This window comes from Gopherus flavomarginatus, chromosome 20 (assembly GCF_025201925.1).
Source record: "Gopherus flavomarginatus isolate rGopFla2 chromosome 20, rGopFla2.mat.asm, whole genome shotgun sequence".
Taxonomy (NCBI): Eukaryota; Metazoa; Chordata; order Testudines; family Testudinidae; genus Gopherus; species Gopherus flavomarginatus.
In genome coordinates, this window is record NC_066636.1 from 5558839 (window position 1) to 5579708 (window position 20870).

The 20870-nt window shown below is 52.1% G+C and overlaps 1 protein-coding gene across 1 annotated transcript in view; it reads left to right on the forward strand.

The window, feature by feature from the left end:
* LOC127038387 (IgGFc-binding protein-like) overlaps positions 1-20870 on the forward strand; it is a 38091-nt gene that overhangs the window by 6270 nt on the left and 10951 nt on the right. Inside the window, 19 exon segments of the mRNA XM_050930966.1 lie at positions 662-1162; positions 1164-1236; positions 2328-2725; positions 2727-2927; positions 4127-4691; positions 5609-6204; positions 6711-7284; positions 7555-7754; positions 8159-8261; positions 8944-9275; positions 10063-10636; positions 11727-12325; positions 13525-14089; positions 15007-15602; positions 16109-16682; positions 16953-17152; positions 17557-17659; positions 18342-18673; positions 19451-20024. Of these exon segments, the coding sequence (XP_050786923.1) occupies positions 662-1162; positions 1164-1236; positions 2328-2725; positions 2727-2927; positions 4127-4691; positions 5609-6204; positions 6711-7284; positions 7555-7754; positions 8159-8261; positions 8944-9275; positions 10063-10636; positions 11727-12325; positions 13525-14089; positions 15007-15602; positions 16109-16682; positions 16953-17152; positions 17557-17659; positions 18342-18673; positions 19451-20024 (7660 nt within the window).

Sequence of the window (20870 nt, forward strand, 5' to 3'; positions counted from 1 at the left end):
CATCAATCCCAAGACCAATCTGCCTATCCATCTGTCAGGATACACATCTATCCCTCCCTGTGTTTGTCCCCACACACATGTCTCTTTCTCTCCATCCACCCCATACACATCAATCCGTTTCTCAATCTATCACCAGACACATCTGCATTTTCTCCATCTATCCATCCACCCATCCCCATAGATATCTATCTATTTATCTAATCTGTCTCTCTCTCTTTGGTTTTGTACTGCCGCCCATCACCATAGTATCCAACCATCCTCTACATAACATATTTTGGCAAGAGTAAAGTCCCTGCTCAAATCCATGGCGCTTCTGTCTTTTCTTCTCTTTTGGGGGTAGAGAAATCGCTGCTTGATGTAGGATTTTGTGGTGAATTAGGCGAGTTTCAATCTGTGAGTATCATTGTCGTTATGGTGGAGAACCTTTATTAAAGGGGAGGGTCTTCCAGCTTTTCCTAAGGTTGGTGAGACTTTGGATTGATCTAATCTGCACTGGGAATTCATTCCACAGCCAGATCCCTGGACAAAGAACATTTTATCCCTGAGGACTCAAGTGCTTAATTCTGGGCTTTCTAATCTTTATTGTCCCAGAGAAGCAGAACTCTTGTAATAGGTGAGATGAAAAGAGAAATAACCATTGGTGTTTTCCTCCTATCTCTAGATCAATGACGTGACCACCAGCTTGCCAGTGACCCTTGAAGACGGTAAAATCAAGCTCTACCAGAGCGGTCTCAATGCTATCCTGCAGACAGACTTTGGTCTGCAGGTGTCGTATGACTGGAATTGGCACCTGATCATCACCCTCCCCAGCAGCTATTATGGGGCCATGGGCGGCCTATGTGGGAACTTCAACCAAAACCGTGGAGATGACATGACATCACCCAATGGTACCAGAGTCTCCTCCATTGTGGAATGGGCCAGGAGCTGGAAAGTCAAAGACCAGGACCCCTTCTGTTGGGATGTTTGCAAAGGGAATTGCCCAACGTGTGATGAGAGCAAGCAGATGATCTATAGGGGCGACGAATACTGTGGTTTGATCAGCAAAGCACCAGGAGGGCCCTTCAGAGAGTGTCACTCCAAAGTGAACCCTGAGGACATTTTTGACAGCTGCATCTATGATGTGTGTCTGAACGGAGGAGCCAAGAACATCCTGTGCCAGGCTGCTGGAGGCCTACGCAGCCATCTGCAAGAAACAGGGCATCACTGTCTATGACTGGAGGACGCCATCCGGCTGTGGTGAGCTCTGTGCTTTGGTTTCTTTATTGACAAAAGCAGCAGTTAGACGAGACTTACTCAGCTGCTTGGGGAGATGGCCAGTGGGCTGAGCATCAGGACGGACATCAGGCCTCTGTACTGCACCTTGGCAACCAGACGCCATGGAGATATGGGCCTGGGGAATCCCTATAATAGACTAGCTAGATTGAGAGTGGATGGACACATGGCTTTCCTAGATTAGATTAGAAAAAGAGAGAGACTCAATATATTGTTAAGAGGATGGATTAGATGCATTGGGAAATTAAATAGATTCAATTGAGGATAAGTGAATAAAATGGATAGAGAGAGAAAGAGCTTTAATGGATGGGTAGATGGATTAGGTGCATGGAGAGATAAAGTCAATTAGAGGTAAAGACTGGTAGATTAGATGCTGAGATGGGTGGATAATTAAATGGATTAGGTTATAGATTAGACAGCTATAGATACTCCTGGATATACACATCAATTAGATGGAGGCAATGAAAATTTAATTACAATCTAAAGTAAAGAAAATCTCACTTCCTCACTTCAAATAAGGGGTGGTCAACATTGTGTAAGAGGGATGTAACTGATGATCGGAAGAGAGGGATGGCTTTGGTGGGTGGACTGGATGGAAGAGAGGGATGAATCAGAAAGCGATGGAAAGATGAGACCCATCTGAAATACTACCTGGAAATATAGGTGCACACGCCAGTAGGATCTCCTTAGCCTTTCCACTTCCAGGGTGCCTGTGCTGAGACCTAGGCCATCTGGCGTGGGTGGGGCTTCCAGAGGAGGCCTTGACAAGTGAGGGCTAGTCTGCTCTGCATACACTTTGCAGATCTTCTTTGATTTTCTATAAGAAGAGAGCATTTCCCTGCTCTCCCAGCTAGCAAACACCCTTCCCTAACTGGGTTGTTCCCCGTGCTGTGCTCCAGAAGTGGCCTTAGTGTGGCTGCTTGTACATCGGGCCTGTGATATAGAGGACGCTGATTGCACATTAGAGTTTGTCTCTGTCTCTTGCTGCATCTAAGCAGGTGTTTGTAGTTCATTTCCTGTGTTGTTAAATCCCCCCCTCTTTGACTCCCTCCCAGTCCCAATCTGCCCTGAGAACAGCCACTACGAGGCCTGTGGGAACGCCTGCCCAGCCAGCTGCTCCGACCAAATTGCCAACTCCTCCTGCCAGGAGCCCTGCGTGGAGACCTGCCAGTGTGACAACGGTTACGTCCTGAGTGCCGGCCAGTGTGTCTCCGTGGGGAGCTGTGGCTGTGACTACAATGGCCGCTACTACAAACCCAGTGAGGAGTTCTGGGCCGATGAGAACTGCCACTCTCGGTGCAGGTGTGACCCCAGCCTCAACCTGGTGGTTTGCCAGGAGACCAGCTGCAAGGCTAGCGAGAGATGTGCCGTGATCAACGGGGTCCGTGACTGCCACCCAATTAGCTACTCCACCTGCACGGCGTCCGGGGACCCTCACTACACCACCTTTGATGGGAAAAAAGTACGATTTCATGGGCACCTGCATCTACCAGTTGGCTGGGGTCTGCTCCGAGGACCCCACGCTCACCCCGTTCAACGTCAAGGTGGAGAATAACAACCGTGGCAGCAAGGCCGTGTCCTACACCAAAGCGGTGACCTTGGAGGTGTACGGCAGAAACATCACTGTCAGCCAGCAATATCCCCGCAAGATCAAGGTAGGGACGGAGAGCCACAGGACTACTCAGGGAGCTGTGAGCAGGAACTCTTCCTGTTTACACATTGCCCCTGATTTCTCTCCCCCTTGCAGAAATGAGACCTGCGTCCATTGTACACTGAGCTGGCGGTGGGTGTAGGGGGAGTAACTAAGTGCCCCTTTGTGAATATGGACAGCAGGATTTTCTCCTCCCGATAAGTGCCGTTATGCCAGTGTAACTGCTGTGCATTCAGTAGCCTCACTCGTTTAGCTGGGGATCGGGTCCGAGTCCCTCCCCAGGGAATCGAATAATTCACACCAGCTGGGAATCTGGCCCATTGACTCCAAAGGAATCAACAGCCCTAAAAGCTTCCTCCACCAAAGTACTTGACCCTGACTTCTGTTGCACAAAGGCTTTTTCCAGGTATCTGACAGCAGAGAGTTGGAGTCAATTGTATTTACACTGCCCAAGGGATGTGAGAGAGTCTTAGGGCTGCTCACAAATCAACCACTAATATGGCACAACAGAACTGTGGTAGCTGCAGCACTGTAGTGCTTCAGTGAAGATGCTACCAATGCCAGTGGCAGGAGTTCTCCCATTGATGTAGGCAAGCCACCCCCACAAGAGGCACTAGCTAGGTTGACAGGAGAATTCTCTCGTTGAGCTAGCAATGTCTACACCAGGAGTTAGGTCAGTTTAACTGCATCGGTCAGAGGGGTGGAGTTTCCACAGCCCGGAGCGATAGTGATACTGACTTAATTTACTAGTGCAGACAGGCCTTAGTGTAACTGGCAATTCAGACCATCCCAACCAGATGTACACAATCTTTGTGAACATGTCTTGCAAAGCTACTCTCATTGCTAGGCCCCACTCCCCAATTAGAGCTGGGGATAGACCTCAGGAGTCTTGGCTCCCAGCCCCCGTGCTCCAACCACTGCCGTCTCAGAGTTGAGGATAGGACCCAGAAATCCTGATTCCCATCCCCCACTACTCTAAGCCTCCAGACCCCACTCCTCTCACAGAACTGAGGCTAGAACCCAGGAGTCCTGGCTCCCAGCCTCCCCTGCTCTAAGATGTTAGGTCCCACCCCCTTCTTTCCCTTTCCCTCCCTTCCGCTCCTCTCTCCGAGCCAGGGACAGAATCCAGGAGTCCTGGGTCCCCACCTTCTGCCTGCAGTATTCATTCAAAATTAACCCTGGGCCCTGCCGTGTCTGTTCCAGGTGGACGGTGTATTTGTGGCCCTGCCTTTCTATCATGAGGACAAGCTACAGGCTTATGTCAGTGGAGCCCAAGTCCGCATCAAGACCGCCTTCGCTCTGACGGTGACCTTCGACGGGAGCAGCCTGGTCCGGGTCACTGTGCCCAGCACCTACACCAACGCCCTCTGCGGACTGTGTGGTGACAACAACCAAACTGCCAGTGACGACCTGACCATGAGGAATGGGAGCCGTGCGGCGAACGCCGTCCAGTTCGCTGAGAGCTGGAAGGTGGGGGAGGTCCCTGGATGCTTGCCCAGTTGCACCAAGGACTGCCCAGTCTGCAGTGAGGCTCAGAGACAACCCTATAAGGGAGAGCGGTACTGTGGGGTCATCACTAGAGGGAACGGGCCATTCCGAGAGTGCCATGAGGTCATCGACCCAGCTCCCTTCTTCGACGACTGTGTCTTTGATACCTGCCAGTACAAGGGTCACCGGGATGCTCTCTGCAGCGCGATCAGCGCCTACGTGACGGCCTGCCAGGCCAAGGGCATCCAGATAAGGCAGTGGAGGTCAACCTCATTCTGCAGTAAGTGTCACCTCTAGAATCTACTTTAAGGACTGGCTAGTCTGCCTTTGCTGCACCCTCTGCAGGGGGCTCAGAACGGCTCTGCTGTGTGTCTCTGGCCTTATACACCTATCATCTTGCAGCAGTGTAGCCAACCATGAAGATCACCTACTGAGCTTTGCTTCAACTTCATGCTGTAGCAATGTAATTCCGTCCCCTTGCTGGCACCTGCCTCCCAGGGGTTGGAAATACTTTGCAAACACTAGTCGTCCTTCCCATCAGGGTCAGGAAAACGGACACAGAAAGAACTAAAGCAGGTTTCTCAGAGTCACAGGGGAAGCCAATGGCAGAACCCAGCTATCCTGACTCCCAGTCCTCCATCACTAAACACTACACAGCAGCCCACTCCAGAATTTGGGACTCAATTTGAAACGCGACCCCTTGTCTGCAGCTGTAACCACTAGACCAAACGTCCCTCCAAGAGTCAGAAAGAAAACCCCAGAGTCCTGGCTCCCAGCCCTTCTGTGGCTAAGCTGCTAGATCCTAATCCCTTCCCAGAGCTGGCAATGCACTGAGGAAACCTGATTGCAAGACCTCCAGCTCTGATTGGCTAGATCCCTTTGGCTGCTCACAGAAAGGACTGGAGCTCATCAGTCCTGAGTTCCAGTCTCCCCTGCTTTTAACCACTAGATGCCACTTTCACACCCCAGAGCCAATGATAGAGCCCAGCAGTCCTGGCTCCCAGCCCTCCCCACTCTAACCTAGTAGACCCCACTTCCCACCCTGAACCATGACTAGAAGCAGGAGTTTAGGCTCCCAATTCCCCCGAACAACACTATCTTGTAAGTGATACCTGCACCTTTTCTTCTGGTTGTACCTTAATTTAAGAAGCTTTCTCTCACCCCCATCTGTATGTTCCCTCTTATCTTCTCCTGCAGGCACCACCTGCCCCAGTAACTCCCACTACGAGCTCTGTGGGAATGGCTGCCCTGCCACCTGCCACAGCCTCTCGGCGCCGGACGGCTGCAACGCCCCCTGTTCTGAAGGGTGTTTCTGCAATGCCGGGTTCCTCCTGAGCGGAGACCGGTGCGTCCCCGTTGCGCAGTGCGGCTGTGTGCACCAGGGCAGGTACTACAGGAAGGGAGAGGTGTTCTACACCAAGGCTTCCTGCCGGGAGAAGTGCCAGTGCAAAGACAATGGGGGGGTGCAGTGTTGGGAGACCTCGTGTGCAGCGAATGAGCAGTGCAAAGTGGTGGATGGCGTCCGGAAATGCCACCCTGTCGTATCGGCAACGTGTTCTGCTGCCGGGGACCCCCACTACCTCTCCTTCGATGGAGTCGCCTTCGATTTCCAAGGCACCTGCACCTACATCCTGGCCAAGACCTGCGCTGATGCCGGGAACCTGACGTCCTTCTCCGTGAAGGTGGAGAACAAGCCCTGGGGCAACGGCAAGGTGTCTGTCACCAAGCTGGTGTCTGTGGAGGTCTACGGGCTCACGCTCACCCTGCTGCAGAACAGGAAGGGGCTCGTCATGGTAAGTCCTGCTCAAGATGATCCCGAGGGGCTGAACCCTGCAAAGGGGCAGCCCCACCGACGTGCCAATCCAAGGGGCACTTGTCTCCTGGGTCACTCATTAGGAGCATGTAGGCAGGAGGGGTCAAATACCCAGGATCTGATCCTGACCTTATTGGCACCAGTGCCAATCCACAGGCGTCCCGCTGAAGAAAGCAGAATCGCTCTGGGTTTTCTATGGGACAAGTGAGATCGGAATCCAGCCCTCAGCTCATTGTGCTCAGTGGGTGATTGCAGAGTAAGCCCAGGGAACTGAGATCAGAATCGGGCCCTGATGCCATTGCACTGAACGAGGTGACCCTGGATTTGCCTTGGGCTCAGTGAGAGCAGAAATGGCCATAACTTAATTGAGTTCAGTGGAGTCACTACAGATTTGCCCAGGTGTCACTGAAACCTTGTCTTGTGCCCATGGGCCACCCCTACAGCATCCACTCCCGCGGCTCACAGGGAATGCTCTGTCTCTTCCAGGTGGACGGGGTGTCTCACAACCTCCCTGTGGTCGTGGCCGATGGGCAGCTCCAAGCATATCAGCACGGCGGGAACGTGCTGGTGCAAACGGACTTTGGCCTCACCGTCAGCTACGACCTGCTTTACCACGCCAGAGTCACCGTCCCAGGGAACTACCAGGGCCAGACATGCGGCCTGTGTGGGAACTACAACGGGCGTCGGGACGATGAGTTCCTGCTCCCCGATGGCAGGGCGGCCCCTAATGTGGCAGCGTTCGGTTCCGCCTGGAAAGTCCCAATCCCGGGAGCGGCCTGTGAGGACGGATGCGCCGGGAACAGCTGCCCGGTCTGCAAGGAGAGAAAGAGGGACTTCTTCAAACAGCGCAAGTACTGTGGTCTGCTCACGGCCCCAGATGGCCCTTTTGCTGCATGCCACAGCACGGTCAGCCCCACTGTGTATTTCAACAACTGCCTGTATGATCTGTGCCTGGGCAACGGAGATTCCCAGGTCCTGTGCCAGAGCATCTACAGCTACGTGACAGCCTGCCAAGAGGCCCGGGTCACCATCCAGCCCTGGAGGAGCGCCTCCTTCTGCCGTAAGTGCCATGATGCTAGTGTAGCACAAGGGCCTGTCCCAGTCACTCCGCCTCCCTTGGGGGGGCGGGGACAGCAATTCTAGGTATCTCATACCAGGCCTCTGGGCTTCTTCAGAGACTCCTTTGGGTGGGAACCAACAACTTCTTGTTCCGTTATAAAGGAGACCTGCTCCTCTCGTCCCAGTTAGATTCTCCTCTCCTTCATGTCTGTCCCTCTAAGCTGTGGGGTGAGATCCCTCCAGCCATCAATTACTTCTCTCTCTGCTTTAGCTCTGCGCTGCCCGGACAACGGTCACTACGAGCTGTGCGCCGACCTCTGTACCACTACATGTGCCAGGATCACCGACGCCAGGAAGTGCCCAGACACCTGCGCCGAAGGCTGCCAGTGCGACGATGGCTTCCTCTTCGACGGCCAGGGCTGCGTGCCTCTGCAGAGCTGTGGGTGCTTCAACATGGGGCTATATTACAAGGTACCGCCCCCTGCTGGGGTATTAACTCTTATTCGTTCGCTTCCTCCACGCCCTGCTCTCATCGGCCATGTTGGATCAGACCGTTGTCTCTTACCAATGGCAATGGATGAATCTCTGTAGAAAGGCAAAAGGCACTAATGGCGCAAGGCTGGTTCCATGACCCATGTGTCTGGAAGGGCAGTGGAGTCTAGTGGTTAGAGCAGGGAGCTGGGAGTCACGACTCCTCTGGTCTCTCCCCAGCTCTGGGAAGGCAGTGGTGCCGAGTGGAGTAGAGCAGGCGTGGGCTGGGAGATAAGATGCTCCATTCTAGTTCCAGATATGGCCTCCACGTAACTGAACATCTCTGCACTGAAAAACTACATTTCCCCAGGCTACATTGTGTTATTTTCTCTTTTGTCAAACAGCCTAATGAGATGGTTCTGACCAACAAGTGCCAGCAAAACTGCACCTGCACTCCTGCCCAAGGGATGACCTGTGAAGCTCACAGCTGCTCCAGTGATGAAACCTGTCAGATTAGAGATGGAGTCATGCAATGCATCAACATAGGTGAAAGAGAGTGCAAAAGTTAAACAAGAGGAGAGGTGAACGTAGAGACAGAGTCACTAGAGCAGACTCAATGGAGTCAGAACAGTTGAGGAGCGGGCACAGAGTAGAGTTTCCATCCTTAGATCTAGGAAGAGAGTGGAGTCTAGTGGTTAGAGCAGGGGTCTGTGATCCAGAACACCTGGGTTCTATTCACTGCTCTACCCCTGCTCCTCCCAGGTTACATAGTAGGTTCTCTGGGTTGGAGCTGATGGGCTGGGAGGCAGGATATGTCAAATCAAGTCATTGATTCTCTCCTGGGCTTTGGACAAGGCGCGTCACCGTCAAGAGGTAAAGAAAAGTATCCTCCAGGCCTGCCACTTTGGTCAAATGTTGAGGTCCTTACACTAGCTACTTAATCTCACTCGGGCAGAGCTTCTACGGAAGCCGAAGAAATTTCTTCTTCATCATCCAGTGAGCCGAGATATGTGGACTTGGTCTCTGGCCTGTAGGAAATTGTCTCTCATTGACTCCTCTCTGGATGGCCCATCTTCCGAATGGCTTTGGTGGGTCAGCGGGTTCTGGTGGGTAACTGGGCCTGTGCTGAACTGAGCTCCCCTGCCCCCTAGCCCTCACTCATGGACTGCTGGGATTTGTCTCCTTTCAGATCCCTGCAAGGACCTGACATGTCGGGCCAAGGAGACGTGCAAGATCGAGAACGGCCGTGCAATGTGTGTTCCCAACTTCATTGGAACCTGCTGGGGCTGGGGGGACCCGCACTATCACACTTTCGACGGGCTGAGCTTCAACTTCCAGGGCACCTGCACCTACACCTTGGCCAAGTACTGCGGGACCGACCCCACCCTGGTGCCCTTCACCATCGATGAGAAGAACGACAACAGGGGTGGCAACCAGGCTGTCTCCTACGTGCGCCTGACCAACATCTCCGTCTACGGGTACAACATCTCCATCCACAAGAGGGAAGTTGGGAAAATCAGAGTGAGTAAAAAGTGCAAAAATGATCAGAAAGGTTACATTTAGAATAAAAATATCTCCCTATCTCTACTCCCATGCCCATATACATCTATCTATCTATCTATCTATCTTTCCTTCTCCATACATATGCATCAATCCCAAGACCAATCTGCCTATCCATCTGTCAGGATACACATCTATCCCTCCCTGTGTTTGTCCCCACACACATCTCTCTTTCTCTCCATCCACCCCATACACATCAATCCGTTTCTCAATCTATCACCAGACACATCTGCATTTTCTCCATCTATCCATCCACCCATCCCCATAGATATCTATCTATTTATCTAATCTGTCTCTCTCTCTTTGGTTTTGTACTGCCGCCCATCACCATAGTATCCAACCATCCTCTACATAACATATTTTGGCAAGAGTAAAGTCCCTGCTCAAATCCATGGCGCTTCTGTCTTTTCTTCTCTTTTGGGGGTAGAGAAATCGCTGCTTGATGTAGGATTTTGTGGTGAATTAGGCGAGTTTCAATCTGTGAGTATCATTGTCGTTATGGTGGAGAACCTTTATTAAAGGGGAGGGTCTTCCAGCTTTTCCTAAGGTTGGTGAGACTTTGGATTGATCTAATCTGCACTGGGAATTCATTCCACAGCCAGATCCCTGGACAAAGAACATTTTATCCCTGAGGACTCAAGTGCTTAATTCTGGGCTTTCTAATCTTTATTGTCCCAGAGAAGCAGAACTCTTGTAATAGGTGAGATGAAAAGAGAAATAACCATTGGTGTTTTCCTCCTATCTCTAGATCAATGACGTGACCACCAGCTTGCCAGTGACCCTTGAAGACGGTAAAATCAAGCTCTACCAGAGCGGTCTCAATGCTATCCTGCAGACAGACTTTGGTCTGCAGGTGTCGTATGACTGGAATTGGCACCTGATCATCACCCTCCCCAGCAGCTATTATGGGGCCATGGGCGGCCTATGTGGGAACTTCAACCAAAACCGTGGAGATGACATGACATCACCCAATGGTACCAGAGTCTCCTCCATTGTGGAATGGGCCAGGAGCTGGAAAGTCAAAGACCAGGACCCCTTCTGTTGGGATGTTTGCAAAGGGAATTGCCCAACGTGTGATGAGAGCAAGCAGATGATCTATAGGGGCGACGAATACTGTGGTTTGATCAGCAAAGCACCAGGAGGGCCCTTCAGAGAGTGTCACTCCAAAGTGAACCCTGAGGACATTTTTGACAGCTGCATCTATGATGTGTGTCTGAACGGAGGAGCCAAGAACATCCTGTGCCAGGTGCTGGAGGCCTACGCAGCCATCTGCAAGAAACAGGGCATCACTGTCTATGACTGGAGGACGCCATCCGGCTGTGGTGAGCTCTGTGCTTTGGTTTCTTTATTGACAAAAGCAGCAGTTAGACGAGACTTACTCAGCTGCTTGGGGAGATGGCCAGTGGGCTGAGCATCAGGACGGACATCAGGCCTCTGTACTGCACCTTGGCAACCAGACGCCATGGAGATATGGGCCTGGGGAATCCCTATAATAGACTAGCTAGATTGAGAGTGGATGGACACATGGCTTTCCTAGATTAGATTAGAAAAAGAGAGAGACTCAATATATTGTTAAGAGGATGGATTAGATGCATTGGGAAATTAAATAGATTCAATTGAGGATAAGTGAATAAAATGGATAGAGAGAGAAAGAGCTTTAATGGATGGGTAGATGGATTAGGTGCATGGAGAGATAAAGTCAATTAGAGGTAAAGACTGGTAGATTAGATGCTGAGATGGGTGGATAATTAAATGGATTAGGTTATAGATTAGACAGCTATAGATACTCCTGGATATACACATCAATTAGATGGAGGCAATGAAAATTTAATTACAATCTAAAGTAAAGAAAATCTCACTTCCTCACTTCAAATAAGGGGTGGTCAACATTGTGTAAGAGGGATGTAACTGATGATCGGAAGAGAGGGATGGCTTTGGTGGGTGGACTGGATGGAAGAGAGGGATGAATCAGAAAGCGATGGAAAGATGAGACCCATCTGAAATACTACCTGGAAATATAGGTGCACACGCCAGTAGGATCTCCTTAGCCTTTCCACTTCCAGGGTGCCTGTGCTGAGACCTAGGCCATCTGGCGTGGGTGGGGCTTCCAGAGGAGGCCTTGACAAGTGAGGGCTAGTCTGCTCTGCATACACTTTGCAGATCTTCTTTGATTTTCTATAAGAAGAGAGCATTTCCCTGCTCTCCCAGCTAGCAAACACCCTTCCCTAACTGGGTTGTTCCCCGTGCTGTGCTCCAGAAGTGGCCTTAGTGTGGCTGCTTGTACATCGGGCCTGTGATATAGAGGACGCTGATTGCACATTAGAGTTTGTCTCTGTCTCTTGCTGCATCTAAGCAGGTGTTTGTAGTTCATTTCCTGTGTTGTTAAATCCCCCCTCTTTGACTCCCTCCCAGTCCCAATCTGCCCTGAGAACAGCCACTACGAGGCCTGTGGGAACGCCTGCCCAGCCAGCTGCTCCGACCAAATTGCCAACTCCTCCTGCCAGGAGCCCTGCGTGGAGACCTGCCAGTGTGACAACGGTTACGTCCTGAGTGCCGGCCAGTGTGTCTCCGTGGGGAGCTGTGGCTGTGACTACAATGGCCGCTACTACAAACCCAGTGAGGAGTTCTGGGCCGATGAGAACTGCCACTCTCGGTGCAGGTGTGACCCCAGCCTCAACCTGGTGGTTTGCCAGGAGACCAGCTGCAAGGCTAGCGAGAGATGTGCCGTGATCAACGGGGTCCGTGACTGCCACCCAATTAGCTACTCCACCTGCACGGCGTCCGGGGACCCTCACTACACCACCTTTGATGGGAAAAAGTACGATTTCATGGGCACCTGCATCTACCAGTTGGCTGGGGTCTGCTCCGAGGACCCCACGCTCACCCCGTTCAACGTCAAGGTGGAGAATAACAACCGTGGCAGCAAGGCCGTGTCCTACACCAAAGCGGTGACCTTGGAGGTGTACGGCAGAAACATCACTGTCAGCCAGCAATATCCCCGCAAGATCAAGGTAGGGACGGAGAGCCACAGGACTACTCAGGGAGCTGTGAGCAGGAACTCTTCCTGTTTACACATTGCCCCTGATTTCTCTCCCCCTTGCAGAAATGAGACCTGCGTCCATTGTACACTGAGCTGGCGGTGGGTGTAGGGGGAGTAACTAAGTGCCCCTTTGTGAATATGGACAGCAGGATTTTCTCCTCCCGATAAGTGCCGTTATGCCAGTGTAACTGCTGTGCATTCAGTAGCCTCACTCGTTTAGCTGGGGATCGGGTCCGAGTCCCTCCCCAGGGAATCGAATAATTCACACCAGCTGGGAATCTGGCCCATTGACTCCAAAGGAATCAACAGCCCTAAAAGCTTCCTCCACCAAAGTACTTGACCCTGACTTCTGTTGCACAAAGGCTTTTTCCAGGTATCTGACAGCAGAGAGTTGGAGTCAATTGTATTTACACTGCCCAAGGGATGTGAGAGAGTCTTAGGGCTGCTCACAAATCAACCACTAATATGGCACAACAGAACTGTGGTAGCTGCAGCACTGTAGTGCTTCAGTGAAGATGCTACCAATGCCAGTGGCAGGAGTTCTCCCATTGATGTAGGCAAGCCACCCCCACAAGAGGCACTAGCTAGGTTGACAGGAGAATTCTCTCGTTGAGCTAGCAATGTCTACACCAGGAGTTAGGTCAGTTTAACTGCATCGGTCAGAGGGGTGGAGTTTCCACAGCCCGGAGCGATAGTGATACTGACTTAATTTACTAGTGCAGACAGGCCTTAGTGTAACTGGCAATTCAGACCATCCCAACCAGATGTACACAATCTTTGTGAACATGTCTTGCAAAGCTACTCTCATTGCTAGGCCCCACTCCCCAATTAGAGCTGGGGATAGACCTCAGGAGTCTTGGCTCCCAGCCCCCGTGCTCCAACCACTGCCGTCCCAGAGTTGAGGATAGGACCCAGAAATCCTGATTCCCATCCCCCACTACTCTAAGCCTCCAGACCCCACTCCTCTCACAGAACTGAGGCTAGAACCCAGGAGTCCTGGCTCCCAGCCTCCCCTGCTCTAAGATGTTAGGTCCCACCCCCTTCTTTCCCTTTCCCTCCCTTCCGCTCCTCTCTCCGAGCCAGGGACAGAATCCAGGAGTCCTGGGTCCCCACCTTCTGCCTGCAGTATTCATTCAAAATTAACCCTGGGCCCTGCCGTGTCTGTTCCAGGTGGACGGTGTATTTGTGGCCCTGCCTTTCTATCATGAGGACAAGCTACAGGCTTATGTCAGTGGAGCCCAAGTCCGCATCAAGACCGCCTTCGCTCTGACGGTGACCTTCGACGGGAGCAGCCTGGTCCGGGTCACTGTGCCCAGCACCTACGCCAACGCCCTCTGCGGACTGTGTGGTGACAACAACCAAACTGCCAGTGACGACCTGACCATGAGGAATGGGAGCCGTGCGGCGAACGCCGTCCAGTTCGCTGAGAGCTGGAAGGTGGGGGAGGTCCCTGGATGCTTGCCCAGTTGCACCAAGGACTGCCCAGTCTGCAGTGAGGCTCAGAGACAACCCTATAAGGGAGAGCGGTACTGTGGGGTCATCACTAGAGGGAACGGGCCATTCCGAGAGTGCCATGAGGTCATCGACCCAGCTCCCTTCTTCGACGACTGCGTCTTTGATACCTGCCAGTACAAGGGTCACCGGGATGCTCTCTGCAGCGCGATCAGCGCCTACGTGACGGCCTGCCAGGCCAAGGGCATCCAGATAAGGCAGTGGAGGTCAACCTCATTCTGCAGTAAGTGTCACCTCTAGAATCTACTTTAAGGACTGGCTAGTCTGCCTTTGCTGCACCCTCTGCAGGGGGCTCAGAACGGCTCTGCTGTGTGTCTCTGGCCTTATACACCTATCATCTTGCAGCAGTGTAGCCAACCATGAAGATCACCTACTGAGCTTTGCTTCAACTTCATGCTGTAGCAATGTAATTCCGTCCCCTTGCTGGCACCTGCCTCCCAGGGGTTGGAAATACTTTGCAAACACTAGTCGTCCTTCCCATCAGGGTCAGGAAAACGGACACAGAAAGAACTAAAGCAGGTTTCTCAGAGTCACAGGGGAAGCCAATGGCAGAACCCAGCTATCCTGACTCCCAGTCCTCCATCACTAAACACTACACAGCAGCCCACTCCAGAATTTGGGACTCAATTTGAAACGCGACCCCTTGTCTGCAGCTGTAACCACTAGACCAAACGTCCCTCCAAGAGTCAGAAAGAAAACCCCAGAGTCCTGGCTCCCAGCCCTTCTGTGGCTAAGCTGCTAGATCCTAATCCCTTCCCAGAGCTGGCAATGCACTGAGGAAACCTGATTGCAAGACCTCCAGCTCTGATTGGCTAGATCCCTTTGGCTGCTCACAGAAAGGACTGGAGCTCATCAGTCCTGAGTTCCAGTCTCCCCTGCTTTTAACCACTAGATGCCACTTTCACACCCCAGAGCCAATGATAGAGCCCAGCAGTCCTGGCTCCCAGCCCTCCCCACTCTAACCTAGTAGACCCCACTTCCCACCCTGAACCATGACTAGAAGCAGGAGTTTAGGCTCCCAATTCCCCCGAACAACACTATCTTGTAAGTGATACCTGCACCTTTTCTTCTGGTTGTACCTTAATTTAAGAAGCTTTCTCTCACCCCCATCTGTATGTTCCCTCTTATCTTCTCCTGCAGGCACCACCTGCCCCAGTAACTCCCACTACGAGCTCTGTGGGAATGGCTGCCCTGCCACCTGCCACAGCCTCTCGGCGCCGGACGGCTGCAACGCCCCCTGTTCTGAAGGGTGTTTCTGCAATGCCGGGTTCCTCCTGAGCGGAGACCGGTGCGTCCCCGTTGCGCAGTGCGGCTGTGTGCACCAGGGCAGGTACTACAGGAAGGGAGAGGTGTTCTACACCAAGGCTTCCTGCCGGGAGAAGTGCCAGTGCAAAGACAATGGGGGGGTGCAGTGTTGGGAGACCTCGTGTGCAGCGAATGAGCAGTGCAAAGTGGTGGATGGCGTCCGGAAATGCCACCCTGTCGTATCGGCAACGTGTTCTGCTGCCGGGGACCCCCACTACCTCTCCTTCGATGGAGTCGCCTTCGATTTCCAAGGCACCTGCACCTACATCCTGGCCAAGACCTGCGCTGATGCCGGGAACCTGACGTCCTTCTCCGTGAAGGTGGAGAACAAGCCCTGGGGCAACGGCAAGGTGTCTGTCACCAAGCTGGTGTCTGTGGAGGTCTACGGGCTCACGCTCACCCTGCTGCAGAACAGGAAGGGGCTCGTCATGGTAAGTCCTGCTCAAGATGATCCCGAGGGGCTGAACCCTGCAAAGGGGCAGCCCCACCGACGTGCCAATCCAAGGGGCACTTGTCTCCTGGGTCACTCATTAGGAGCATGTAGGCAGGAGGGGTCAAATACCCAGGATCTGATCCTGACCTTATTGGCACCAGTGCCAATCCACAGGCGTCCCGCTGAAGAAAGCAGAATCGCTCTGGGTTTTCTATGGGACAAGTGAGATCGGAATCCAGCCCTCAGCTCATTGTGCTCAGAGGGTGATTGCAGAGTAAGCCCAGGGAACTGAGATCAGAATCGGGCCCTGATGCCATTGCACTGAACGAGGTGACCCTGGATTTGCCTTGGGCTCAGTGAGAGCAGAAATGGCCATAACTTAATTGAGTTCAGTGGAGTCACTACAGATTTGCCCAGGTGTCACTGAAACCTTGTCTTGTGCCCATGGGCCACCCCTACAGCATCCACTCCCGCGGCTCACAGGGAATGCTCTGTCTCTTCCAGGTGGACGGGGTGTCTCACAACCTCCCTGTGGTCGTGGCCGATGGGCAGCTCCAAGCATATCAGCACGGCGGGAACGTGCTGGTGCAAACGGACTTTGGCCTCACCGTCAGCTACGACCTGCTTTACCACGCCAGAGTCACCGTCCCAGGGAACTACCAGGGCCAGACATGCGGCCTGTGTGGGAACTACAACGGGCGTCGGGACGATGAGTTCCTGCTCCCCGATGGCAGGGCGGCCCCTAATGTGGCAGCGTTCGGTTCCGCCTGGAAAGTCCCAATCCCGGGAGCGGCCTGTGAGGACGGATGCGCCGGGAACAGCTGCCCGGTCTGCAAGGAGAGAAAGAGGGACTTCTTCAAACAGCGCAAGTACTGTGGTCTGCTCACGGCCCCAGATGGCCCTTTTGCTGCCTGCCACAGCACGGTCAGCCCCACTGTGTATTTCAACAACTGCCTGTATGATCTGTGCCTGGGCAACGGAGATTCCCAGGTCCTGTGCCAGAGCATCTACAGCTACGTGACAGCCTGCCAAGAGGCCCGGGTCACCATCCAGCCCTGGAGGAGCGCCTCCTTCTGCCGTAAGTGCCATGATGCTAGTGTAGCACAAGGGCCTGTCCCAGTCGCTCCGCCTCCCTTGGGGGGGCGGGGACAGCAATTCTAGGTATCTCATACCAGGCCTCTGGGCTTCTTCAGAGACTCCTTTGGGTGGGAACCAACAACTTCTTGTTCCGTTATAAAGGAGACCTGCTCCTCTCGTCCCAGTTAGATTCTCCTCTCCTTCATGTCTGTCCCTCTAAGCTGTGGGGTGAGATCCCTCCAGCCATCAATTACTTCTCTCTCTGCTTTAGCTCTGCGCTGCCCGGACAACGGTCACTACGAGCTGTGCGCCGACCTCTGTACCACTACATGTGCCAGGATCACCGACGCCAGGAAGTGCCCAGACACCTGCGCCGAAGGCTGCCAGTGCGACGATGGCTTCCTCTTCGACGGCCAGGGCTGCGTGCCTCTGCAGAGCTGTGGGTGCTTCAACATGGGGCTATATTACAAGGTACCGCCCCCTGCTGGGGTATTAACTCCTATTCGTTCGCTTCCTCCACGCCCTGCTCTCATCGGCCATGTTGGATCAGACCGTTGTCTCTTACCAATGGCAATGGATGAATCTCTGTAGAAAGGCAGAAGGCACTAATGGCGCAAGGCTGGTTCCATGACCCATGTGTCTGGAAGGGCAGTGGAGTCTAGTGGTTAGAGCAGGGAGCTGGGAGTCACGACTCCTCTGGTCTCTCCCCAGCTCTGGGAAGGCAGTGGTGCCGAGTGGAGTAGAGCAGGCGTGGGCTGGGAGATAAGATGCTCCATTCTAGTTCCAGATATGGCCTCCACGTAACTGAACATCTCTGCACTGAAAAACTACATTTCCCCAGGCTACATTGTGTTATTTTCTCTTTTGTCAAACAGCCTAATGAGATGGTTCTGACCAACAAGTGCCAGCAAAACTGCACCTGCACTCCTGCCCAAGGGATGACCTGTGAAGCTCACAGCTGCTCCAGTGATGAAACCTGTCAGATTAGAGATGGAGTCATGCAATGCATCAACATAGGTGAAAGAGAGTGCAAAAGTTAAACAAGAGGAGAGGTGAACGTAGAGACAGAGTCACTAGAGCAGACTCAATGGAGTCAGAACAGTTGAGGAGCGGGCACAGAGTAGAGTTTCCATCCTTAGATCTAGGAAGAGAGTGGAGTCTAGTGGTTAGAGCAGGGGTCTGTGATCCAGAACACCTGGGTTCTATTCACTGCTCTACCCCTGCTCCTCCCAGGTTACATAGTAGGTTCTCTGGGTTGGAGCTGATGGGCTGGGAGGCAGGATATGTCAAATCAAGTCATTGATTCTCTCCTGGGCTTTGGACAAGGCGCGTCACCGTCAAGAGGTAAAGAAAAGTATCCTCCAGGCCTGCCACTTTGGTCAAATGTTGAGGTCCTTACACTAGCTACTTAATCTCACTCGGGCAGAGCTTCTACGGAAGCCGAAGAAATTTCTTCTTCATCATCCAGTGAGCCGAGATATGTGGACTTGGTCTCTGGCCTGTAGGAAATTGTCTCTCATTGACTCCTCTCTGGATGGCCCATCTTCCGAATGGCTTTGGTGGGTCAGCGGGTTCTGGTGGGTAACTGGGCCTGTGCTGAACTGAGCTCCCCTGCCCCCTAGCCCTCACTCATGGACTGCTGGGATTTGTCTCCTTTCAGATCCCTGCAAAGACCTGACATGTCGGGCCAAGGAGACGTGCAAGATCGAGAACGGCCGTGCAATGTGTGTTCCCAACTTCATTGGAACCTGCTGGGGCTGGGGGGACCCGCACTATCACACTTTCGACGGGCTGAGCTTCAACTTCCAGGGCACCTGCACCTACACCTTGGCCAAGTACTGCGGGACCGACCCCACCCTGGTGCCCTTCACCATCGATGAGAAGAACGACAACAGGGGTGGCAACCAGGCTGTCTCCTACGTGCGCCTGACCAACATCTCCGTCTACGGGTACAACATCTCCATCCACAAGAGGGAAGTTGGGAAAATCAGAGTGAGTAAAAAGTGCAAAAATGATCAGAAAGGTTACATTTAGAATAAAAATATCTCCCTATCACTACTCCCATGCCCATACACATTTATCTATCTATCTATCTATCTATCCCCATACATATGCATCAATCCCATGACAAATCTGTCTATCCATCTGTCAGGATACACATCTATCCCTCCCTCTGTTTGTCCCCACACACATCTCTCTTTCTCTCCATCCACCCCATACACATCAATCCATTTCTCAATCTATCACCGGACACATCTGCATTTTCTCCATCTATCCATCCACCCATCCCCATAGATATCTATCTATCTATCTATCTAATCTGTCTCTCTCTCTTTGGTTTTGTACTGCCATACTATCCAACCATCCTCTACATAACATATTTTGGCAAGAGTAAAGTCCCTGCTCAAATCCATGGCGCTTCTGTCTTTTCTCTTTTTTTGGGGGTAGAGAAATCTCTGCTTGATGTAGGATTTTGTGGTGAATTAGGCGAGTTTCAATCTGTGAGTATCATTGTCGTTATGGTGGAGAAGCTTTATTAAAGGGGAGGGTCTTCCAGCATTTCCTAAGGTTGGTGAGACTCTGAATTTATCTAATCTGCACTGGGAATTCATTCCACAGCCAGATCCCTGGACAAAGAACATTTTATCCCTGAGGACTCAAGTGCTTAATTCTGGGCTTTCTAATCTTTATTGTCCCAGAGGAGCAGAACTCTTGTAATAGGTGAGATGAAAAGAGAAATAACCATTGGTGTTTTCCTCCTATCTCTAGATCAATGACGTGACCACCAGCTTGCCGGTGACCCTTGAAGACGGTAAAATCAAGCTCTACCAGAGTGGTCTCAATGCTATCCTGCAGACAGACTTTGGTCTGCAGGTGTCGTATGACTGGAATTGGCACCTGATCATCACCCTCCCCAGCAGCTATTATGGGGCCATGGGCGGCCTATGTGGGAACTTCAACCAAAACCGTGGAGATGACATGACGTCACCCAACGGTACCAGAGTCTCCTCCATTGTGGAATGGGCCAGGAGCTGGAAAGTCAAAGACCAGGACCCCTTCTGTTGGGATGTTTGCAAAGGGAATTGCCCAACATGTGATGAGAGCAAGCAGAAGATCTATGGGGGCGACGAATACTGTGGTTTGATCAGCAAAGCACCAGGAGGGCCCTTCAGAGAGTGTCACTCCAAAGTGAAACCTAAGGACATTTTTGACAGCTGCATCTATGATGTGTGTCTGAACGGAGGAGCCAAGAACATCCTGTGCCAGGCACTGGAGGCCTACGCAGCCATCTGCAAGAAACAGGGCATCACCGTCTATGACTGGAGGACACCATCCGGCTGTGGTGAGCTCTGTGCTTTGGTTTCTTTATTGACAAAAGCAGCAGTTAGACGAGACTTACTCTGCTGCTTGGGGAGATGGCCAGTGGGCTGAGCATCAGGACAGACATCAAGCCTCTGTACTGCACCTTGGCAACCAGACGCCATGGAGATATGGGCCTGAGGAATCCCTATAATAGACTAGCTAGATTGAGAGTAGATGGACACATGGCTTTCCTAGATTAGATTAGAAAAAGAGAGAGACTCTATATATTGTTAAGAGGATGGATTAGATGCATTGGGAGATTAAATAGATTCAATTGAGGATAAGTGAATAAAATGGATAGAGAGAGAAAGAGCTTTAATGGATGGGTAGATGGATTAGGTGCATGGGAAGATAAAGTCAATTAGAGGTAAAGATTGGTAGATTAGATGCTGAGATGGGTGGATAATTAAATGGATTAGGTTATAGATTAGACAGCTATAGATACTCCTGGATGTACACATCAATTAGATGGAGGCAATGAAAATTTAATTACAATCTAACGTAAAGAAAATCTCACTTCCTCACTTCAAATAAGGGGTGGTCAACATTGTGTAAGAGGGATGTAACTGATGATCGGAAGAGAGGGATGGCTTTGGTGGGTGGACAGGATGGAGGAGAGGGATGAATCAGAAAGCGATGGAAAGATGAGACCCATCTGAAATACTACCTGGAAATATAGGTGCACACGCCAGTAGGATCTCCTTAGCCTTTCCACTTCCAGGGTGCCTGTGCTGAGACCTAGGCCATCTGGCGTGGGTGGGGCTTCCAGAGGAGGCCTTGACAAGTGAGGGCTAGTCTGCTCTGCATACACTTTGCAGAACTTCTT